The sequence below is a fragment of the Aspergillus melleus genome (genome assembly GCF_016097325.1).
Source record: "Aspergillus melleus strain CBS 546.65 chromosome Unknown contig1, whole genome shotgun sequence".
In the NCBI taxonomy this organism is placed as follows: domain Eukaryota; kingdom Fungi; phylum Ascomycota; class Eurotiomycetes; order Eurotiales; family Aspergillaceae; genus Aspergillus; species Aspergillus melleus.
The window spans coordinates 6,414,701-6,437,812 of NW_025763370.1; the positions used below are offsets into that span (position 1 = coordinate 6,414,701).

Below are 23,112 nucleotides of genomic sequence, written 5' to 3' on the forward strand. Positions count from 1 at the left end.
CGAGTGGACCGGCCATCTGTCGTCCGGGAAAAGCGAACGAGCCAGAATCACAAGATGTTGGCCCATGATTGAATGGAAACAAGCCACTGCACAATCCGGTTCGTTCCGCGCCTCAAGTTATCCTGATGCAGTCGGAAACTCGGCCGCGTCTGCCGATTGTGCAGCTTGTCAGTTACTGTTGCAGTGGCAGACATGGCGATTGTTGTTTTGCGTGCTACGACTCTACACATCTACTCCGTTCGGATCTCATCGTCATCATCATTATGATAACATGGTCGTCTCCACCCGACGGACTCTAGCAGTGTAGTCGCGATCTTTATGTGCGACCGACGGGCAATGCGGTTTCGTCATTTGATGACCGCCTCGCCTGAACTCCACTCCTGACGTCGACTTCCCGGTTGACCCAGTTTTTGTCCCCTTCGTTCTTGACGACGTTATTCCTTCCCCGGCTCTTCTTACTTGGGTTCAGGGTTGGTGACTTGATCGCTTAACCGTATGAAGTCAGAATAACGGGGGCGAGAGTTCGGAAAAAGGCGAGAGGGAGACGATATCGTCGACTACGCAATGCCATCATTCATTACAATCTCGGTGGGTCTATCATTCCATTACCCATTGACTATTGACTATTTACACGTTGGCTTCTTCCTATTTGCATCCAATAATTCCGCCGGTCTTGGTTCCCCCCTGGTCTCGGCTCTTCGGAACATTTCTACCCTCTTCTCTGCACTTCCGCAGGGGCATTTTCGGTCCCCTTCTGTTTCATTCCGAGATGTTCTCGCCGGTCTTGTCCTTACCCCTTCGACTTGACCGACTCCGTGTCACCGCCCATCTCTGATTTGGGCGTGTCCGGCCGTGAAGGTGACGGGGGCTCCTCTTCGGCTCGGCCTCGATCGACCAGAACCATGGCCAAACTCGCAACGCTCCCGACCAACAACAATCCGGCCGCGGCCCAGCTCATGGCCAAAAATTTTCGGCCGTACTGGGCGGTCACATCCGAGGTCTCCCCGTGGTAATTGACGAGGTTCACAAATTGGAACATGATCACGGTCGCGACTATGGAGGCGATGCTAATCATGATAAAGCCGGTCTGCGTGAATTAAGAAAGAAGAGAAGAAGAAGAAAGGCATCAGTTTTGCCTCTTAATCGTTGACGTCATAGAACTTACCAACAGCGATGCCAACTCTATCGCCGACTGTCGCGTCTTTCGGGAAAGCATAAAAATTAGTCTTGCCAGAATCGCGGACCCTGCCAGTCCCACTCCCATGCAGTATAACACCCCCAGACTTTGGTAGGTGACCCTAAACGCTCGAAAATCTTCGCTGATGGCGTCCGGCCATCCTAGCCCCTGAAGCGACGTGGAATTCCCGGTCTCTTCCAGTAGTACGTCCGACGGATCGAAGGAGAACAGCATCGAGCGCTTGGAACATCCCATCAGATTCTTCTCCCCCCTCGAGTCCAGGGACCCCTCGCAGTAAGACATCACATGTATTGAATAGAAGTCGTGGGCTCCGGCCCCATTTCCAACGGTGGGTGTATACAGCTATCCTCCGGTCAGCTGTCTTCTAAAGCACTGTACCTTTTTTAAAAGGTCCACGAACCGTCAGTATATCGGACGACGCCAGCAAATTCGTCTGCGACCCGGCAAAGAGGCATAGTATGCTCAGAATAAATGCCGCAAATGCAGTTATCGTAGGTAGCAACCCGATCAAACGGCCCATTTTGCAATCGCTGATCTGTCCAAACTTGTTAGAGGGGAAGGCCACCGCAAATCTAGTCGTTACACATCAGAGCGAAATCTTCTACGAGAATCTTGTTAGAAATCCCGCTCTACGTATACTTTCTCTCCAGAGCAAATCCCCGCATTCCGCAAGATGGCTGGGAGGGAAATTCAAGTGGCAGAGAATATCGACATCACAGGGCTCTAGGCTCACGTGGAGGAGAGACCGCAATGGGAGTTACATTCACGGCGACAGAATGCTTATAAGGAATTCCGTATTACCCCATTGGTCGTTTCTCGAAGAGTGGAGAGGTAGGAATGTTGCTGTTCCTTGGATAGAATGTTGCTTTACGTCCGGCCGGGTTGAGGAATGTCTGGACCAGCCTCTGGTATGCTTGCGCTGTGTCTCATTGGGGCCTGATGCTTGGGACTTGGCCACGTCGAGGTCTTTGAACTTTGCTATTTGAGTTTGATGTTGGTTTGATTAGATAGTGTCGGTCGAAGTTTGCTCGGATGTCCTTGCATCATACTTTGGTCCATGCACGCTGGGGAGATGTGTAGTCATTCTACATGCTCTTCAAGGCGAGTTTGTTTGTGTGTTTCGAACTCCGCCGATCTACGAAGTAGACTTACAGACGATGACCTCAATTGAGGCCCTTCAATCTCGATATCATAGCAAAGTATGTGCCGGAAATATCATCCGCATGTCGGGACTCGAAGTCCGGTCTATCTTTTGGATTTAGCCCACTCGGTGGATTGCGTTCAATTATGGGACTTTCTATATTCCAGGTTACTGTTCTACCCTATTGTATATGAATGATACAGTTAACTGGTGTGAGCGATTCGATTTGAGGTGTTTTGAGTGCCTGAGGTTGCAATCTCCATGGCCAAGCATATCGCCGTCTGCTCCCTCATAGGAAGATCCCTTATTTCTAACGAACAGTGACCCTTTTTATGATCTCGTTTCCTAAGATCGATTCATGCTCATCATCTACAGTATTCCCTAAATGACTCATCATGGAATTGGTTAGTAAAGTAGATTCCCCTCAGTGCGTGTTATCTACGTTTCGGGATGCACATTATATATAGCCAGTCCCTTATCTGCATGACTGAAACTAGAGGAGTGACAATTATCAGCGTCTGCGGCAAATATCAGGCTTTCAGGCATCTTATCAGTAATTGAATTCAGAAGAGCAAAATTTCCTGTCACTTAGGTTCTTCATCTTCCATCGTTCCCTAGACTGTGAGGTTTGAAACAGTGAACTCAATCAATGAATTTTCTGGCCCGAGTGAAAGAGATTATTGTTACTTGAGACCATGGCGCTTGCTCTGTGTAATGTCTAGTATATAAACTCAGAAAAAAAAGAAATGGTCCCCATAGACTATGCGCCTGATATACAAGTCTATACTAGCATTTACTTGTCTAAAAAGACCCATCTATCCATCGTAAGATCATCAAAAGTCCATGGACAGAAGCAGGATCAAGGACATATCAATGAAAATGGAATCAATTACCCCAATTTACGAGCAAGGATTTGACACTACTCTATTCCACATCAAAGACACATGTAGTAATGTTTGCTTTATTGTTTGTTGAGCCTGACTCTCGTTGATGCCGCTGTCAATGCTGACAGTCAATCATTTGCCTTTGCCTTACGGAGTACATGAATGGGTTGGATGTACACATGAACGGCAGTGGTGAGGTGACTTGGGCAGCTTAGTTTCGTTAACTATGGCACCGTATAACTATTCCAACAAACATGGCAACATAGTGCTTTGATTAGTCTGCTTGTTATCGAATAGGGGCACAAGAGTTAGGTCTTCATCGAAGTATATTTTCTCATATAGGCCAACAAGCGAAATTCGACCGCCCTGGGTTTGCAAGGACGGCCGGGAAAAGATTTCCGAGTGTAGTGTCAAGATGAGTTGCTAATTTGTTTTTAGGCTGCCGCATCAATCGATAATCACGATGCTATCTTTAGAAGTATGTTGCTTGGAGGTTTCGCATAGGAGAAGGATGGTGTATAGATCTCAACTGACAGCTTGAAGATCAAGACATATGTTCGACAATCGCGATGCTATCTTTAGAAGAACATCTTGTTTGGAGTATTAGCATATGAAGGATGATGAAGATACTTCGAACAGGCTGAAAGACCAAGACATATAGTCGTAAGTGCTGCGCCTCGAATGTGATGCAAAGATAGTATATTATGCTGTTGTTGGTGAAAGAACTCACCTGCGTGGGTATAGGACCACTGGTGTGGTATAAATCGAAAAGACCATTAACAACTTGTGCCGGGAGGACACCGACCTCGCGGAGTTGCCATGGAAGTCGTACCTAGGCATCCTCATTCTCAGATTAGAACCAGTCAATTCCGGTCCATCACAAGAAACCTTATCCACGGAAAACCTTCTGCCTTCGGGTGGCTGGATTCGATCATGCGGTCACATCATGCTGATGTCTCAACATAAACCCATGCAGACAATTGTCTGGATAGGTAGCCTGCATGTAACACAGTGTGCATTCCGCAGCGAGAAGCTTTGACAACTCATGCTGTGTTGTTCCCGTCTTTATACCGATGCGGGTTGGACAAGGCAGATTTCCCGAAAATAGCGATCCGACGACTGCGGCTTTCAGCCCTGCGATTCCGCTGAAGATCTTGCTTCATACCTGTCATACTTGGACCGGGATAAATGCAGCTGCAGTGTGAGATCATATATGATATCACATTTCCGGATGACCGATTGGCTTCCAGGAAGTTACTGAATGTGAATGTTCTGGGGTCGTACGGGCTAACAGATTCGACAAGTACACTTCATGTGTATGCACAACGCAAGGGGTATGCCACCTCATGGCATGGCATGGCGATCTCTGAGCAGTTGGTTGACTTGATCAAGTCTCCGGCTGACAGGGTGTGATCATATTGTTGTTATTTCGAGGTAAGGGGCCATGGAAATGTTGGCGCCTGGAATCAGCCATGAATTGGCCAGCTTTACTCGTTGATATCGCAAAGGAGGGCAGCCAAGATCACGATACAGAGTTCAGAGGCGGTCAAAAAGGGGCTGGAAAATGGATGATAATATCTCGTCGGTTATCACGGATCATGAGGTACGGATGCATAGGTACTCAGTGGGCCACATGTAGCGACCGTCCGATGGACGCGCTGCATCCCGATCCCATGCAGGGAACTTGCATGTTCATCCACCGTAGACCTGGACTCTCCCAGGTGACCGAGTTACGAGTCAGGGACTATGATTAATACCTCAGCAAATTGACCAATGCCTGGCGCTCGTTCGACCTTGTGGCCTCCCCGGAGCGCCCTTTTGTTGTTAGTCTTCCTCCGGTAGCCAGCTAAGGAGTCTTGAATACTATCAAGCATCGCTAAGCATTGTACACAGGTCTGTGGATACCAAGGGGCCAAAGTCAGTTTAGATTAATGACAAGGGGTCCTGGACCTCAGATGTTGTGCTATCATCCGGTTTACCCGAGGAATGACGCCGTGAGATGTCCTAGATGCAGGCCGAATGAGGCCATCCGACGACCTACTCCGTGAATTGAGGATCGGGGATTTCCGAGGTGTGGATCAGGACACACTGACATGCTGATACTGCCACCGGGACCGGCTGGAATAGGAAGAGAAACCGGTGCGGTTATTTGGATCAACAGTGATATCGAAGCAAGAGAGGCCCTAACGTCAGGCTATAGGCTGGCGGCTCTATGCTGTTCTGACTCCAGGGTTGCACGGTAGCCATCATCGTGGACCCAGCCCTTGGTATTGGTTCGAGCGAGTGTAACTAGACGAGATGCCGACCAGAATCAGTAAGAGGAAGTCCACAGGCAGCGACATTGATAGCAAGCGATGGAGCATGAGGCGGACCATCCGATGACCTATCTGCCTCCTTGCTTTCGCCCATGTGCCCATGTGGCATGGGGGAGTGGATACACCGTGGAGGGCAAGTCTGGAACACTAAAAGCAAAGAGGCCTCCTCGATCCTCCGTCAGCAAATTCTAATCTTACTCCGCAAGTAGGCAGGCGGTAACGAACTCCGCAGTTACGACGACCCTGGGAGGAACGTGATCGCAGGGCGACCGCTGACTGGCTGCGGGCGGAGATTGACAACGCCAAGATGCCACGCCGCCGGTCGGACTGCACCACGAGTTACGGCCCGTCAGCGAGGGAGAAACAGAATAAAAAAGAATAGAATAAAAAAAAAAAAAGGAAAAAAAAAATTGTTGTTCCTGGAAGTCCACGGAATACGGATATTCGAGGTGAACTGTAAAGTCAATCCTGACCGCTCCGTGGCATATCTGCTTAGGTAGGTACTGTACAGCGGCAGACGAGCAGGCACACGCGCAGTTACTCTCTTAGGACATGCAACTAGATTCCCTGTTCTTGACGTCGTACCAGGCCGGCCGGCAGGTGGTACGGAGGACGGGACTAATGCGGAGTCGAGATCTCATCCATCCCACCCTCTATGCATTGGACTCGTTCCCCCCCTCCGTCTGGAGATTCGGAGATCCATAAATAACCCCGGGAAGTTGAATTGTTGTTCATCCGTGTGACGGTGTCTCCAACAGACTTACGAAGTTCTCATGCAAGTTGAATCTCCGTGGCTGAGAGCGAGCGGGTTTTCTCGCCGCTCGTGCTGCGACGGAGAATTGGATTGGATGAATTGGGAAATGGGTGGGGGAAGAACCTTTTTATTCTAGAAGGCGGTCGTGGCGATCGTGTTCGGATTCTGCCACCACGTGCACCTTTGATTGGCCGGTAGCGGAAGTTGAGCGACGGCGAGACTCGTCCCGCCTTCCGCACTGGTAACGAGGCGGTTCCGCCGCGCCCGCACTAACCTGCTTTTGCAGCACGTCACGATGGCAAAATGGAAGGAACAGAATTAAAATTGGAAAATAAAATAAATGAAAAATGAAATTGAAAATGAAAAAGAAAAAGAAAAGCGAAAACAAAAAGTAAAATCAAAGAGCCAGAAAATACGTGAATAAAATCAATAAAATCAATTGATTTTTTTTGATATCCTCTCTGATCAATTCCGGTCTGAATATCCTCACCCACTTTCGACTCCGTTCCAAATTGGAGTCCCTGGAGTCCTTGACAAATGGGAGCCACTTCGATCCCACCCGACTAGCACCGGTCGGTCACTTCTGGCTCCGGTTCCCTGGTCTGGGCAATGGAGTTGCTCGCCCGCCAACCACCACTGACATGATCGCTTCGCCCGTGGATCCTGGCCCTACTCTGGATCTAACCACACCTGCGTCGACTTATCATAAAGCGGCATTTCGGCATGTGCCTGGAGCCTGTAGGCCCGCTGGCTCTCGTCCGCCTCCGCCCAGAGATTTTTCTTCCACCTTCGCCCTCTTTCATATAAGTTGATACCAACCTGGTCCGACTTGGCTGCCATTGTGTGTGACGCCTTCCACTTCCCTCTTGACGAACGGTCATCCTCCTGGCCTACCAAGCCCGCCTCTACTCCTCTTGTCTCGCAGGCCAAGAGGTAATCAATCTGATCGTCGGTGCGCCAGAGCATCACCTCTCGACCACACAATGACCGACTTTGGCCCTCGTGCGCCTCACGGGCCCGACATGTCGGGGACCCATCAGCCGCTCGAGAACATGGACATCAACGAGAAGGGCGCCTTCGACGCCCTGATTCGTCCCGACGACAGCTATACCCCGGACGGCACGTATTGGGCCGACTTGTCCTTCTTCCGCAGGATCAAGTTTGTGGGCTCCTACGACGCCGGGGAAGCCAAGCGCGAACTGAAGTCGATATGGGAGATGACCAAACAGGATCCCCTGTCTCCCGTCTCGTACTACTTCCGGAATATGGTGCTTCCTGGCGCGGGATTAGGTCTGGAAGGGTAAGTGCTCGGATGTCCTCGGTCCACCCGGCGGAGAGAGAGAGAGAGAGAGAGAGAATCGGGAAGCTAATTGGTCGTTTACTCTAGTTACGTGCTCTTCTCGATCGGAAATCTGAAACCTCTCTTCCAGGCTGTCTTCAAATCGTGCTGGGATGACAAGGAGATCTGCAACTCCAATTGGTTGGACGCCATCGACTATCTTGAAATCTGCGGTATCATTGTGGGACAAATCTTGGTTGGAATCCTGGGTGATTGGTACGAGCACCCCTCTCGACGGACTGGTTGAGAAGCCTAAGCTTTTCCCGCGAACTCTATGGCTAATCCTATTATCAGGCTTGGCCGACGATGGGGTCTCATTCAAGATGCGGCAATCATGTTTATCGGTCTGCTGATGCTGACCGCGGCCTGGGGTGTTACCCAGAATGGTTGGATTATCTGTTACGCCTGGTCGTTGTTCTTTTACGGTATCGGTGTTGGTAAGTTCACATGGATCAATCATCGACAATCTCCAGTTCGTGTCTGACAAAGATTTTATAGGTGGTGAATATCCAATGACCGCTACAAGTGGTATGGAGAACGCCGTTGGCTCCGGGAAAGTCTCGACCAAGGAAGATCGTCTGCACCGTGGCCGAAAGGTCACTAGCGCCTTTTTGATGCAGGGTTGGGGTCAATTCTTCAACCAGGTTATCCTCATCATTCTGCTGCTCTGTTTCCACCACGGCAGCGGTAACCCGCCCTATTCCACCGTGTCCGCTCAATGGACTTACCGCATCTCCTTCGCCATTCCGGCCGTTGGCACGTTGTGGCTGGTCTACTACCGTGCCTACCACATGAAGGCCGCCAGTAAGCAGCTGGCCGCGGCGAAGAAGAAGTCGTCCGTGACCGGGTACGACTTCAACTCGCTTCGCTTGACATTCCATCACTTCGGATTCCGTATCTTGGCTACTGCCGGTGGCTGGTTTGCCAACGATGTTTTCTTCTACGGCAACAAGCTGTTCCAGTCCGAGTTTATCAAGGTGATCAGTCCTGCTTCCACTTCCATCATGCCCACCTGGCTCTGGAACTTGGTCAACGTAGGCGTGTCGCTGGTCGGCTACTACTGTGCCTCGTTCCTCATCGACAACAAATTGTACGGCCGCAAGTGGATGCAGATGATCGGATTTATGATGGATTTCATCCTCTTCATCGTTCCCGCTTTCAACTTCGAGTACTATACTTCGCCGGAGCACGTCCACGCTTTCCAAGCCATGTACTTCCTGAGTTCCTTCTTCAACCAGTTCGGCCCCAACTCGGTAACTTTCTTGGTTGCCGCCGAGGTCTTCCCGACTCCCATCCGCGCCACTGCCCACGGTCTCTCTGCGGCTGCTGGTAAGTGCGGAGCGCTTTTGGCATCCGTCCTCTACAACTATATCGACACGCAAACCAAGTTCTACGTCGTTCCCTGGTTCGGTCTCGCCGGAATGATCCTGACTCTGGTCTTCCTCCCCGATACCACTGGCCTTGACCTGAAGGAACAGGAGCGTCGCTGGTCGTACATTCGCGACGGTCGTGAGCATGAGTACCACGGCCCCGCTGTTCACCCTAAGCACCTGTCTCTCTGGGAGCGAATCACCGGCAAGGGCAAGTACTACGACGCCGAGGCTGATTACAAGAGCAAGGTGGAAGAGTACCGTGCCGAGTGGGAGACCGCCATGTCTCGCAAGGTCGCCGAGCAGAGCAAGGGCGAAGAGCTCGACATGGACACTGATGACAGCCTTCTGGAAGGCCATGTCCACGCCTACTTCCATCGAACCAGCCCGATGTTCCGACCTATGGAGCAAACCGGCAAGTCAGATAACTTCGCTCTTCCCCCGGCCGCACAGGACGGGGATTCGTCCGATTCTTTCAACGAAAAGTCAGAAAAATGAGCGCCACGATACCCTTCTCACAGTATAATATTGTTTAGTCCCTTTTTTCCCCCTCCGTCTTCTTTTTCATGAGACGAGCTTGCATGATGTTCTTGCGTGTTGTACATGCATATATACTTTAGCCTTTTTGTTATCTTTATTGCGGAGATGTTCTGTACACAGGCTATGAATACCCACCGAAGTACATATAGAATCTTGATTAATGTCACATACTCCAAGGAGCTCTTTTCCATTTTCAGTAAGGATCCATTAGTATCTAATAGTTACACGTAGTAAGATCCACTGATGGAGGGTCCAGCAAGTTAGCAACACAGGGCGGTCGCTACGGTGAAATCATGAATCATGATTGTAACCGGGATTTGCAGCCGGACCGGTTGTGCCGACTTATTTCCGTGGGGCAAGCGATAACGGTCGAGTTCCGCAGGGCTAAGAACTTACACCGTACACCGGTGTACTCCGTCAGTAGGACTAACTCCGGAGTAGGGCTAAGGCTAAAGAGTCCGTTTTCAGACCGAGGCAAGTGGGCACAGCCCAGTTCAGATCCGGTAGGCGGTGTAAGCCCTAATTTCTCGAAGGCTGGAAAGGCTTGGCGTTCTCTTCCCGCTACGAACGAACCAACAATTACAACAAAAGTCCGGTGGGATAAAGAATAACAAGAAGATACTACGAAATCAATTGACTTGATCTTCGATTCGATTCCTTTCAAATGACTATTTTCTCATTCGGCTCCAACGGATCCGGCCAATTAGGTATCGGTCACGTTGAAGATGTCTCGGTTCCTACACGATGTCTATTCGACGAAGAACAGGGGTCGTCATCACCCAGCTGCTCATCATCACCTATACAGGACCAGAACCGAGCCGAGACTGGTATCTCGCGCATCGTCGCAGGTGGAAATCACACTTTGATCCTGTTCGCCGATGGAGCGGTCTACGCGGCTGGGTGCAACGAGGACGGGCGATGTGGCCTGCGTCCCTCATCGGCCGACCCACTGCTCAAGTTTCGGCGGGTGATTGTGGACGATGCATCCACAGGGCGGTCGTATGATACGTTCAAGGGCGTCTCGGCGACGTGGGAAGCCAGTTGTCTCGTCTCGTCGTTGCCAGGCGGCGTAGATGAAGATGTCGTCTTCGTGTTGGGATCCGGCGCGAAAGGGGAATTGGGACTCGGGGAGGGATGTGCACGGGTTGAGGCGGCGACGAGGATCCCGGATTTCCCGCCTAGGGGAACGCGAATCACCGCGATTGCGAGTGGCATGGGTCATACGGTTACTGTGCTGTCGAGTGGAGAGGTGTATGGGTGGGGAGGGGCGAGGAAGGGTCAACTTGGGGAGGCGGCTGTCGCGTCGAAGATCGCCTGGAAGCCGGTCAAGATCGATAATTTGAGGTTCTCGGCGAGTGCGGCGGCCTGTGGTCGTGAATTTACAGTGGTGACGGGGGACCGCGCCGCGGGGCAATTTGCCGTGCTCGGGTCGTCCGGGGATAAGTGGAATATTCTATCTGGGGTTCCCGCGTCGGCCGCTGTGGAAGGGTATCGTGGGATTTATGCTAGTTGGCATGGGATCTATGTACATCGGAATGACTCTTCGGTTGTTTGCTGGGGCCGGAATGATCGCGGCCAGCTTCCGCCGGGGGATTTACCCGCATCGAAGGACATCGCTGTTGGGAGTGAACATGCGCTGGCGCTTCTTGAGGATCAGAGCGTGGTGGCATTTGGGTGGGGGGAGCATGGCAACTGCGGCCCCGATACCGATGCACAGGGAAATGTCAAGGGGGAGTACAAACGAATCCCTCTGTCGGTTGAGGGGGGTTCCGCGATTGTTGGGATTGGTGCGGGTTGTGCCACTAGCTGGGTCATTACTAGCAGGTGATGTCTTCGATCTAGGGGAAGTTGTTCCCCGTGTCGTTCCACCGTTGTTGGGTGACTTAGCACCACCAACTTCAAACGCCGGGCAAGTTTGCTCAGTCAAAAAGACCAAGTCCATGAAGCTATGGAGAGTCAGTTTGGCCAGTATACTAACGGGAGCTACTGCCTTACCTGTGACATGCGCTGTGTGGGAGGGATACCCATCTCTTCTTCCTCATGTGTCGCTTGATCGCCTCGCCGCATACTGGGTTCGGTATCCCGTAAGCGCTGACCGAGGCTATCAATATGCTATTGTTTCCGTTAGCGGATAGTTCACAGGGGCTGCCCTTGAGATACAAACCTGGTCGCCCGTTGCGTCCCAACCCAGAACATCTTCTGCTTCTTCCTCCTCGTTCGGGACATCCCACTGCCCATCGTCATCGGCGGGTACAAAGAGACTTTCGAAGTTGATCGATGCGGGTGGCGGCTGGCTCTCTGTCTGTGTTTGCGTTTGCGTGTTGCGGGCAGAAGTACCTGTGAGAGGCCGAATGGACCGACTGCGAGAAGGCGGAGGAGGCATCTGTCTCACGTCCGCGGATCTATTGCTTGGACGCGGCTGGGATGTGTTGTATTGTATAGGAGCAGGTGTTTGCCTCGCCGACAACTCCGGCGGGCGAGAAGAAACAGGACCATCGTCTGCGCCCGGGTCACCCGTTGTCATCAGGGTGAATTCAGACCTCAAGCCCTCAAGATCGTACGCGAGCTGCATTGGTCGCGATGGCCGAGTATACCGGGCAGTGATGATTGCACCTGCTGTCTCAGCATGGGCAATCACAGCTTTGAAATCTTTCAGGCTAATGGCAAGATGTATACCATCTTGGGCCAAGAATTGCTCGAAATCTTTCTTCTCAATAGCCACCGCGGTATGCACTGGTTGCTTGAGAACCTCTACCCAGTGTTAGCCCGGCTCTTTCCCCAAGTTTGAGTTCAGCATACCTTTCCCCTCTGCTATTTTTGTCGTGAAACTTGTAAAGATAGCCTTCCCAGCTTCGGAATAGATATCTAGTTGTTCCGCCGACGGACTGAAATGATCAGTGATTTCTCTTAGAAACTTAGGCTCGATGCTCCATTGATTAGTCGTCTTAGACCTGTCAAAAATAGCATGCTGCGCAGTAGTCGGTTCATATGTGAGTTTGTAGGATTTTATCACTCCTATCATGGATGGTCAGCGCTCGAAAGCCATAAACAAGAACGTTGTAGACACGTACCCAATCCACATATCATCTTAATAACAAGTCGGCATTCAGCCGTATCAAAATCCTCGTATAAATCGACCTCACAGCGCTCCACCGCCGTGTCTTTATTCCGCCCACTTGTCCTGCCCTTGAAGACAGAGAGCAAAGCCTATGGTCAAAGTTAGCAAAACATTCACCACCGTGGGACTAAATTCAAATGGTCTTTACTTTCAAATACACCTGACAGCAGAACTTCCTCGACTGTCCCGTCCTAGCTGAATTGGCATCTCGCAGGACACCAAACGAGTAATCCTGGAAAAAGCTGTCTGCTTCTAGCGCAAATGCCGAATAGCTTGTTTTTGTGGGGTTGAGCACGCTCAGACGAAGCTTGAGGTACCCGTTAGCTCTGGGATATGATGTGATGTTTTGCAATGGATGGGGAATACTGACTAGGTCATATTCAGCCTCCAGTACTACCGTTTCGTCGAACTTGGATAGACATATCAGTGCATCGTGCAGCTGGATTAACGCCTGCGGCGCAAGTGCAAAAGACAGGGTTGTCATGTCTCTTCTACCCGATATCTTATCCCCGACTTCTCCGAAGACAACGCTAGCCTGTAAAATCGAAATCCCACTCCAGAAAAAGAGGTATAATTGCCGATGTTGGGTTACCTTGAAAGCATTGATCGGTTCCTGGTTCACGTCAGCGGCCAAACACGACGCGTGCTTATGTAATCGAGCCTGGAGGTAAGGCGGTCCCCCCCAGACAGAGCATCAGCACCTCCCAGGAACACCGCGGGGGAGAGAAAAATTCATCTCATAAGAACCTCTCGAAATTGAAATAGCTCTTTATAAATGACCCTTTGCAGCCAAGCAGGGATTCTGTTCTGGGGCGGGTAAAAAACACGATCTGCCAGCCACAATGACGTTCGCCCTGGCCGGTGATGTTCTCTACATGATCCTGGATATTCTCGGCGATGAGAAGGACTACAACAGTCTGTTTCAATGTGCTCTTTCGTCGAAATGTTTTACCGAGTTTGCGTTGACGTCTTTGTACAAGTGAGGACTTTAAGCTCTTATCTTATGCGTTCTTGGGTTTTATCCCTGCTGATATCTGACTATCGCTAGATTGTATAACACCTCGCCAGTGAGAAGCGGAGGGACAGATAACGAGCAGTTCAGAACGCGGAGGGCCGTGCCGACGCTGGCGGTTCTCCGGAGTCAGCAGGAGGCTATTACTCGGAAATGGGCGCTTATGTGGCGATCAATCGTGCTGTCTACGTTCGGTCAGACTTATCTGCCGTACTATAGTTATATCCGGTACTTGGATCTCGATGATTTGATTGATCTGCTGAAAGATACTGGGTTCTCTGGGAAGATCAAAGAGTAAGAAGGTTCCTGGCTTGGGTGAAAGTATTATCTGAGTGGCTAACTGTATCTAGTGACTTCTTTACACCAGAGGTCCTGGATTTCGTGTCCCGCGACTATGCATCCAAAGGGAATAAGCGACTTCGTTCGTCGAGGGTCTTTCCAGACAATGAATGGATTATGGCTAAGCTTGGTGGAGGTAAGTTTGCTTGCAGAGTTAAAGAGTCACGTCGTTAGTAATGTGTGTTAACTTGGCTACTACAGCAATTATTGAGAGGGCGACATCAATCCGAGGAATGCGTTGCAGCAGTAAGTCAGAGCTCGTATACTTTAGGGAGACTCGTTCTAATCTAGCGCTTCAGTTCCATCATCTGTATTAGCCGAATGGCTCGAACGTCTACCGATGTTGCAAACCCTGTCCGTCTGGTCTGGGGCCTCCCTGACAGAGCATGCGGGCGATAAACTCCGTTCCCACTGTCCTGACTTCAAGCAACTCACAATCTACGGATGGTATGCTAATATGGAACCCTTTAACAAATGACATTCTGACCGTGACCAGGTCGTCCAAGACCGCCGAGACCGACTGCGAGGAGTTCCTGAATGAACTGAACCCCAACACTCTGCAGTATTTCGAGGTATTTAGTTACTCGCATTTAGGCCCACGCTCGATCAAGGCTCTGGGCTCGCATCTAGACTCTTTGAGAGAGCTGAAGCTCACAAGCTTATCCATCGAGGCGATCGCGGAACTTCCTTCGTTGGCAGCGCTTCCAGTGCTAGAGGTCTTGGTCCTAACGGACTCAATCCCGACGGCCAGGAACGACGAGTTCTATTCCATCATCACGCGCGTTGCTGAGTGGATACGCAGTTGCCAAGCCTTGAAGCGCCTTGACCTCAGGAAATTCGTTGACGACGCGAATCTCCTATCGCAGGTCCTAAGAGAAGACGGGCTTCGACTGTCCAGTCTCTCCCTGGAGGGCTATATAATGTCTCAAAGTCGTGCTTTCCACGAAGCTCTCGGCTCGCAACAGTCCCTGCAGAGCCTCTATCTCCGCGGAGAATCAACGGAAAACTACATCGAAAACGATGTGTTTCTGCAAGCCCTCCTCCAGCTGAATAACCTGCAAGAGCTTGAACTCAAGGACATCTCCGATGGGTTCTCGCTCAATCACATAGCCGTACTGACTCCTTTTCTCCCCCACCTGAACCGCTTATGGATCGGCGGTGACTACCTGAACGACGAGGTGTGGAAGGCGTTCTTATGCCTCCCGAATCTGCAAAGCCTTGTTATCCACGCACTGAGTGAATTCACGTCTCGCGGGATCCTCGACTTCATCTCACGCCTGGGACCTGGGAATCACGGGTTCAGCTTGTCTATCCTGAATGCCACCACCGACGCAAATATCACGGAAGAAGCGCAAAATGTCATTCGCGATACTCTGAAGACTAAGCTGGATGGGTCGTTTGACTTTGGTCTCGCTCAAGGTTGGTTGCGTGTTCTCTTGAAATCCTCGGGATCATTGCTGATAACGGATTACCAGAGGAATACAGTGACATGGACTCAGATGCTGAATTGTCGGATTAGTCGGTCAGTAATAGTCATGAAGCCTGCGGAGGACCTGTTCATTTTTTCCTATTTCGGTAATATAAGTAGTCCGTTGGAAATTGGATTGTATCCCCAAGTGAGGAGCGAAGAAAAAGCAGCAACTATCAGATAATCAAAGCGAACGAGACTTCCAGGCGTGGTCCATCTAAAAGCCTATGTAACTAGTTGAATAGCTAAGTTAGTTGGTCTGTAGATGCTGACGCAGCGGGCAAAACCACTTAACGAGGATTGGCGGAGAGCGCGTCCCTCTCGCGTTTCCGCAACGCGTCGTTCCCGCCGATTCTCCGCGTCCCGCCCACTCTCCCTTCCCAATTCCCTTCCCGATTCAATTCAATCGCCCTTTTCCCGAAGCCTCCACGGGTCTCGACCACCGCGAAAGCCCTTCACTTTCCTAGGTGATTGATTAATGGACGCCAGTTGTCTGCGATAACTCCCTACGCGCCATGGCTTCTCACCGGGCGAAATTGGCCGAGCTGCGTGCCCTGCGTGCCGCAGGAAAGAAACGTCTTTCGACTTACGAAATCGAGGAACAGGGCGACATTTATGAAGAGGTCGACGATGACGGATATAAGAAGATCATCCGGAATCGGCTGGATGAGGATGACTTCGTTGTTGACGATAATGGTGAGGGGTATGCGGACGACGGTCGCGAGGTCTGGAATGAGCAGTCTGCCGGTTACTACGATAGTGAGAGCGACGATGATGAACTGCCGGCGAATAGCAAGGCGGCGAAACGGAAACGAGAGGAAGAGAAGCAGCGACAAGAGAAGATGAATAACGGTATCTCGAAATACTTCAACAAGGGGGCTGCTGCTGCTGCTGCGCCGAAACCGAAGGTGAGAATGCAGTGTATAGAAATTTGCGTAGTACATGTTGGAGGTGACTGACTTGTTCTTTCCTTTTCGCAGCCAGTGGCTACCGCGGAAGACGACGCTTTCATGGCCGATCTTCTCGGAGAGGTCGACACCAATGTCGTTTCGAATCATGTGCCTCCGCCGCAGAATGTGATCAAGTCAGAGACGCGGCGCAAAGTTCGCATCCTTTCACCACCGCTAGCCCAGAGAACACGCCCCGAAAGGAAACCCCAACCCCCAAAGGACGAGAATAGCGACCCCGTTTTGCCGGGCGAGGAAACATCGACACTTGATCTAGACAACGATGACGGCCCCCTTCCCGCCGCCGATGACGACGACGACGTGCCGATGAGCGATCCGATGCCCTCTTCGCCCACGAGCAAGGCTGTGGAGAGGAAGGCCGCCGTTCCCGTGAAGGCCGAGGAGTTTGATGACGACGATAATGATTTGATGGAAGTGGCTCAAGCTACTGGGGACCATGAAGCTAAAGCAGCAAGCGTGAACATGGCTGGAAGTCGGCCTCCCCCTAAGCTGAAGAAGGAAATTCTGCCTACGCCGGCCAGCTCCTCGCCAATGAAAGCAGCGCCGGATGTTGTCGATGCGTCGTGGAATGATGTGCGTAGCAAGTTGAATGTCCTCAACAGCCCGGCATCGGAGACGCGAACAGCACCCGGTAAGCTGCGAGCGCAAGACGTTGTTGAGGCAGATGGAAGCGTGCGCATGTTCTGGCTGGATTTTACCGAAGTCAATGGCAGCCTGTGCTTATTTGGAAAAGTCAAGAACAAGCAGACGGGTGCTTTTGCTAGTGCTTTCGTGAAAGTTGACAACATCCTGCGAAAGCTCTACTTCCTTCCCCGAGAACACAGGCACAAGCATGGCCGTTCCACCGGGGAAGAGGTCGACATGGAAGATGTTTACCAAGAAGTCGACGATATGATGTCGCGACTGAAAGTAGGCATGCACAAGATCAAGCCGTGTACTCGCAAATACGCGTTTGAAATGCCCGGTATCCCGAAAGAGGCCGACTACCTCAAGCTGCTATACCCTTATGATAAACCGGCCCTGCCGATGGACGCCAAGGGGGAAACATTCTCCAACGTTTTCGGAACCAACACTTCCTTGTTCGAACAATTCGTCCTATGGAAGAACATCATGGGTCCCTGTTGGCTCGAAATCAAGGAGGCCGATCTCTCCGCCGTCAATAACGCTTCCTGGTGTAAATTCGAATGCCAGGCCTCCAAGCCTGCGCTCATTTCCCCCGTGCCCGATTCGGAGAATCTAGACGCCCCGCCTCTTACGTTGATGAGTCTATCGTTCCGGACACAACTCAATGTGAAGGAAAACAAGCAGGAGATCCTGGTTGCAAGTGCTCGCGTGTACGAGAATGTTTCGCTCACGGAGACGACGCCCCCCGAGAGACTCCCTTGCAAGACGTTCACAGTTATGCGTCCTGTGGGCTCTTCCTACCCCATGCATTTCGAAGCGGAGACCCGAAAGCAACGAGGAACGTATATGCTAGAGAAGAGCGAGCAGTTCTTGCTCAGCAAATTCCTCGCGTTATTCGAGAAAATGGATCCCGATGTCTTGATGGGGCATCAGCTGCAGGAGGTGGATCTCAGCATTCTACTCAGCAGACTGAAAGAAAAGAAAACTCCGGGTTGGCATCGATTGGGTCGACTTAAGCGTGGAGACTGGCCCAAGAACTTCAATAGAGGAGGGGGCGGCTTTTTCGCTGAGAGACATCTGGTTGCGGGTCGGTTGATGTGTGACGTTGCTAACGATATGGGCAAGGTAGGCTTATTGACCTCTCGAACGTGATTTTGTTGCTAACGAGCTGCTAGTCTCTCATGATGAAATGTCAGTCGTGGAGTTTGACGGAGATGTGCGAACTGTACCTTGGCCAGGGCAACACGCGGCAGGATTTGGACACCGAGGCAGCATTGAAATCATGGGCCAATTCGAAAGAGGGTCTGATGAATTTCGTGAACCATTGCGATGCCGACACCTACTTCATCGCCGCATTGGTTCTGCGGCTGCAGATGTTGCCTCTAACCAAGGTTCTCACGAATATCGCCGGTAACTCGTGGGCGCGAACACTCAGCGGTACGCGTGCTGAGCGGAACGAGTACATTCTCCTACATGAATTCCATCGCAACAAGTACATTTGCCCCGATAAATACTCCTCCAAGTTGCAGAAGGCCGAAGAAAAGTTGCAAGAGGCCGATGATGACGATACGACGGACAAGAAAAAGAAGGACAAATACAAGGGTGGTCTTGTTTTTGAACCCGAGAAAGGCCTCTATGATAAGTTCGTTCTGGTCATGGATTTCAACAGTTTGTATCCCAGCATTATCCAGGAGTACAACATCTGTTTTACAACGGTGGAACGGACCGCGACTGTGAGTACCCTACCAAATTGCAGCCCTCACAAAGCTATATCGGCACTCACTGACGGCATCATCTATCTAGGCCGAGAATGAGAACGAGGAGAAGGTGCCCGAAATCCCTTCTTCAGACCAGGATCAAGGTATCTTGCCTCGACTAATTTCAACTCTGGTCGGTCGTCGGCGAGAAGTGAAAAAGTTGATGAAAGACAAACGAGCGACCCCTGAGCAACTTGCGCTGTGGGACACCAAGCAGCTGGCCTTTAAGCTGACAGCCAATTCCATGTACGGGTGTCTGGGATACACGCAAAGTCGCTTCTACGCTCGTCCGTTGGCAATGCTCACCACATTCAAAGGTCGTGAGATTCTAAGGAGCACCAAGGAACTGGCCGAGTCCAAACAACTGAGAGTCATCTATGGTGATACTGACTCCGTCATGATCAACACCAACATGGATACCATCAGTGATGCGTTCAAGGTCGGGGAGGAATTCAAGAAGGAGGTGAACGAGCGGTACCGTCTCTTGGAGATTGATATTGATAACATCTTCCGCCGTCTCCTCCTGCATGCAAAGAAGAAATATGCTGCCGTGAACATGACCGAAGTGGACGGCAAATATGTAGACAAGCTGGAAGTTAAGGGTCTCGATATGAAGCGCCGTGAATACTGTGCGCTGTCCAAGGAAGTCTCCCAAAGGCTTTTGAACGAGGTTCTCTCTGGTGATGATCAAGAGGTAGTCCTTAACCGAGTACACGACTACTTGCGAGAGCTGGCGGGCAAGATGCGGGAATTTACGATTCCTGTCCAGAAATATGTGATCTACACGGTATGAACGCCTGTTCCCATGCTTTCGTACCACATACTGACTTGCATAGAAACTTTCCAAACGGCCCGAAGAATATCCTAATAAAGAAACGATGCCGCCAGCACAGGTTGCTCTTCGTGAGCTTGCCCGTGGCAAATCAGTCAGGCCCAACGACGTTATCTCTTACATTGTGACCAATGGAGATTCAGAAACGGCCTCTCTTCCCCCCGCCAAGCGGTCCTACACACTTCAAGATGTGATGAAGAGCGGCTCGGAGCTCAAACCCGACATTGAGTTCTATCTTCTCAAACAGATCTTCCCCCCTATTGAACGTCTGTGTGCCCCAATTCCTGGCACCGATGCTGTTCGGCTGGCCGAATGCTTGGGTCTGGATGTTCGCAAATACCAAATCAATAGCTCCTCCAGTGGAGGCACTCAGCAGAACGCGGAGATCACCCCATTGGAATCTCAGATTCCAGACTCCGTTCGTTTCGAGAATGCTGCCCGGCTGACGCTCACCTGTCGATTCTGCAAGGAAAAATCGGTTTTCGAAGGATTGGTAGACTCTTCTCACATGTGCAATGCTCACGGCGTCATTTGCCCGAACCCCTCCTGTCAGAAACAATTCTCGGTCTTGACGATCGTTGCGCAACTGGAAAGCCAAATCCGGGCTCAGACCTCCAAGTACTACGAGGGTTGGCTTGTCTGTGATGATACAGCCTGCGGCAACCGGACCCGACAGATGAGCGTATACGGACGACGATGTCTTGGGCCCCGGGGCCACGCCGAAGGCTGCCTTGGCCGAATGACTTACGAGTACTCCGAGAAGCGGATCTACAATCAGCTCCTCTATTTCGCAGGCCTCTGGGATGTGGAAAAGGCTCGCCGCGCCATGGAGAAGGAGGCCGGTGGGGAGAAGAAAGACAGCGTTGTGGCGCTGGTTGAGTTCAACCGTGATAGATTTGGAACCGTCAAGGGCGTGGTGGAAGCCTATTTGAAAAAGTGCGGTCGCCAATGGGTGGAAATGGACAGTCTGTTTCGCTTTATGCTCCCTTGAGCCTTTGGTGGCTGGGGTTTCTGGGTTTTGTATATACTAGTTAAGCTCTCCATATTTTCGTTATTGTGTGTGGACCCGGCAATTCGGTTTGGATGATGGGATGAACGAACTTTAGGCATGAAATAATCTATTACATTGCATCTATTTCTCTGTCTCTCTGAAAGATAATATCATAAATGTAAACAGTTGTACAAATGACTTCATCTTATCACAAGTTTGACCCAAAGACCGTGGCGGGCCCACACCCCACCAAGTCTGCGTAGTTCCGCAATTTCCCCAATGCCCATATGCATACTTCTTCCCGACTCGATCCTTATCGCCCACCCCTTCTAAAGAAACTCTCAAGGGTGAATTTCTGCTCTCCGACTTTCCATAATGTCGGTAAAGCGAGTTCTAGTCATCGCCGGGTCCGACAGCTCGGGTGGCGCGTATGTTCATCTTTGCCTCCCCTCTCCCCTCTCCCCTCCAAATTTCAGCTCTTCCTCCGGCAGTCAGACTAATGCACTCCCTCTGCATCCAGCGGTCTAGAAGCAGATCAGAGGGTTCTAGCCGCACATGGCGTTTATGCCCTGACTGCGACTACGGGCCTCACGGCACAGAACACCCTCGGGGTGCAGGACATCTTCGTGGTCCCGGCTGAATTTGTCAAAAAGCAAATCAACGCCGGTCTGGAAGATGTCGGAGCGGACGTGGTCAAGTTTGGTAGGTTTTTCTCTCCCTGATCATTACGGTAGTTCCTTGGTTGACCTGGAGCAGGAATGCTTTCGTCCGCCGAGACGATTGACGTCGTCGCTGAGGCACTCGTGTCCCACCGAGTCCCTTCGGTGGTGTTGGATCCCGTACGGTGTCTTTTCTTCGGTCTTCTCAATTGATGAAAACTAAAGCATGTCATAGGTTATGGTATCTACGAGCGGCTCACAGCTGCTACCCGAAGCTGCCGTGCAAGGCCTTCGGACGAAGCTATTGCCCCTAACGACAATTCTCACGCCGAACATCCCCGAAGCACAGCTTCTGCTCAAGGATGCCGGACTGGATGTGCCCGAGCCGAAAGACATTACGGAGCTCATCGATCTAGCCAAGAAAATCTGCACCTTGGGTCCCAAGGCCGTTCTTCTCAAAGGAGGACATCTGCCGCTTACCAAGACACATCAGACCGCTAGCAACCCGCAAGACGCGACGACAGTCATCGATGTGCTTTTTGACGGCGAGAATGCCACCTTGTTTGAAACCGATTTCTTGGTCTCGAAGAACACTCACGGGACTGGCTGTTCCCTTGCCTCTGCCATCGCGGCCAACCTGGCCTTGGGGAAGGATTTGCAACGCGCTGTGCAGGCGGCCGTGAGATTCGTTGAGGTTGGTATCAAGACTAGCTTTGATCTTGGAAAGGGGAGTGGTCCAATCAATCATTTCCATTCTGTGTATACGATGCCGTTTGCCCCGTGAGTTCTTTCGCTGGTTTAGTTAGGTTATAAGATTACTGACAATCCTGGACAGGGGACGTTTTGTGGAGTATGTCCTGGATCATCCCGATGTTCGACCGGTGTGGAAGAAGTTCACGGAGCATGATTTCGTTTTGGGCATGGGTTCAGGAAAACTTCCCGTGGACCGATTCAAGGAGTACCTGGTGCAGGATTATCTCTATCTCGTAGGTGTTCTTCTCGATTTTGTCCTACATCTACAACAAGAGCTAACTGGTTTTGCGTGCCCAGGTTCATTTCGCCCGGAGCAACGCACTCGCCGCGTATAAGGGGAAGAACATGGAGTCGATTGCCGCAGTGAGTAATCCATTTATTGTTCCTTTGCTTGGACTTTGAGGAAGCTGACTAGGAACTCAGTCCGCTCAAATTGTCCTGCACATCCAACGTGAAACGGCGCTGCACTTGGACTACTGTGCCTCTTTCGGCCTATCCAAAGAGCAGATGGAAAAACACCCGGAAACCATTGGTAGGCTTTTTATTGTTCTTCTTGTCCTTCCCATGGCTGATTGAGTCATTAGCATGCACCGCCTACAGTCGGTATATCCTCGACGTCGGTCAATCGGAGGATTGGCTCGCACTTCAAATGGCCCTGGCGCCTTGTTTGATCGGATACGGCGCCATTGCCCAAAGATTGCACAGCGAGAAAGACACGGTCCGGGAAGGCAACCGGTACTGGAAATGGATTGAGAACTACGTCGCGGACGACTACACGGAAGCCGTTCGCCTAGGATCGGGTAAGAGGCCCTGCTCATGCATACACCGCCAGAATTCCCGATAATTAACCGGTCTACAGAATTACTAGAAAGACACATGCGCGAGGTGTCTCCGAGTCGAGTGGAGGAGTTGATTAAGATCTTTATTCGGGCGACGGAATTGGAGATCAGTTTCTGGGACATGGGACTGAGCGAGACGAAGGTGTGAGTGTGAGGTGAATGCGAAGTAAATGAATACGAAGTGAATATCAGATGGGACTCCCTACGGAGT

At 51.2% G+C, this 23,112-nt stretch overlaps 7 protein-coding genes across 7 annotated transcripts; 5 read left to right on the plus strand and 2 right to left on the minus strand.

Annotated features, from left to right (window-relative positions):
- Window positions 1-790: 790 nt before the first annotated feature.
- LDX57_002298 (SUR7/PalI family protein) lies at window positions 791-1,718 on the minus strand (the record flags this gene model as incomplete). The annotated part of the gene is made up of 3 exons (XM_046083944.1): window positions 791-1,087; window positions 1,166-1,540; window positions 1,599-1,718. The coding sequence occupies 3 exons, from the start codon at window positions 1,716-1,718 to the stop codon at window positions 791-793; spliced, it is 792 nt and encodes a 263-aa protein (XP_045939907.1).
- Window positions 1,719-7,275: 5,557 nt separating this feature from the next.
- LDX57_002299 (putative MFS phosphate transporter) lies at window positions 7,276-9,499 on the plus strand (the record flags this gene model as incomplete). Its single annotated transcript, XM_046083945.1, has 4 exons — window positions 7,276-7,592; window positions 7,680-7,847; window positions 7,926-8,068; window positions 8,130-9,499. The coding sequence occupies 4 exons, from the start codon at window positions 7,276-7,278 to the stop codon at window positions 9,497-9,499; spliced, it is 1,998 nt and encodes a 665-aa protein (XP_045939908.1).
- A 706-nt stretch (window positions 9,500-10,205) lies between these two features.
- Window positions 10,206-11,369, plus strand: ATS1 (RCC1 domain-containing protein; the record flags this gene model as incomplete). Its single annotated transcript, XM_046083946.1, has 1 exon — window positions 10,206-11,369. The coding sequence occupies one exon, from the start codon at window positions 10,206-10,208 to the stop codon at window positions 11,367-11,369; it is 1,164 nt and encodes a 387-aa protein (XP_045939909.1).
- Window positions 11,370-11,460: 91 nt separating this feature from the next.
- Window positions 11,461-13,143, minus strand: LDX57_002301 (putative DNA repair protein rad9; the record flags this gene model as incomplete). Its single annotated transcript, XM_046083947.1, has 7 exons — window positions 11,461-11,487; window positions 11,537-11,653; window positions 11,706-12,292; window positions 12,341-12,556; window positions 12,613-12,748; window positions 12,808-12,966; window positions 13,030-13,143. The coding sequence occupies 7 exons, from the start codon at window positions 13,141-13,143 to the stop codon at window positions 11,461-11,463; spliced, it is 1,356 nt and encodes a 451-aa protein (XP_045939910.1).
- Window positions 13,144-13,501: 358 nt separating this feature from the next.
- On the plus strand, window positions 13,502-15,529 carry LDX57_002302 (uncharacterized protein; the record flags this gene model as incomplete). The annotated part of the gene is made up of 7 exons (XM_046083948.1): window positions 13,502-13,638; window positions 13,708-13,965; window positions 14,022-14,146; window positions 14,212-14,256; window positions 14,310-14,457; window positions 14,507-15,429; window positions 15,486-15,529. 7 exons carry the CDS (start codon window positions 13,502-13,504, stop codon window positions 15,527-15,529), a joined length of 1,680 nt encoding a protein of 559 aa, XP_045939911.1.
- A 315-nt stretch (window positions 15,530-15,844) lies between these two features.
- POL1 (DNA-directed DNA polymerase alpha catalytic subunit POL1) lies at window positions 15,845-20,793 on the plus strand. The gene is made up of 5 exons (XM_046083949.1): window positions 15,845-16,386; window positions 16,459-18,195; window positions 18,246-18,803; window positions 18,874-19,614; window positions 19,664-20,793. Exons 1-5 carry the CDS (start codon window positions 15,994-15,996, stop codon window positions 20,648-20,650), a joined length of 4,416 nt encoding a protein of 1,471 aa, XP_045939912.1. The 5' UTR covers window positions 15,845-15,993; the 3' UTR covers window positions 20,651-20,793.
- Window positions 20,794-21,025: 232 nt separating this feature from the next.
- On the plus strand, window positions 21,026-23,049 carry THI20 (putative thiamine biosynthesis protein (Thi-4); the record flags this gene model as incomplete). Its single annotated transcript, XM_046083950.1, has 9 exons — window positions 21,026-21,078; window positions 21,171-21,352; window positions 21,407-21,489; window positions 21,545-22,089; window positions 22,145-22,295; window positions 22,360-22,425; window positions 22,486-22,594; window positions 22,647-22,862; window positions 22,922-23,049. The coding sequence occupies 9 exons, from the start codon at window positions 21,026-21,028 to the stop codon at window positions 23,047-23,049; spliced, it is 1,533 nt and encodes a 510-aa protein (XP_045939913.1).
- Between the last annotated feature and the right edge of the window lie 63 nt (window positions 23,050-23,112).

What these genes read in the sequence shown, in the direction of transcription:
- POL1 (XM_046083949.1), top strand. Translation starts at nt 15,994, where the DNA reads ATGGCTTCTCACCGGGCGAAATTGGCCGAGCTGCGTGCCCTGCGTGCC. An exon ending in CTGCTGCGCCGAAACCGAAG is followed by an intron (nt 16,387 to 16,458) that starts GTGAGAATGCAG and finishes TCCTTTTCGCAG; the next exon opens with CCAGTGGCTACCGCGGAAGA. An exon ending in TTGCTAACGATATGGGCAAG is followed by an intron (nt 18,196 to 18,245) that starts GTAGGCTTATTG and finishes ACGAGCTGCTAG; the next exon opens with TCTCTCATGATGAAATGTCA.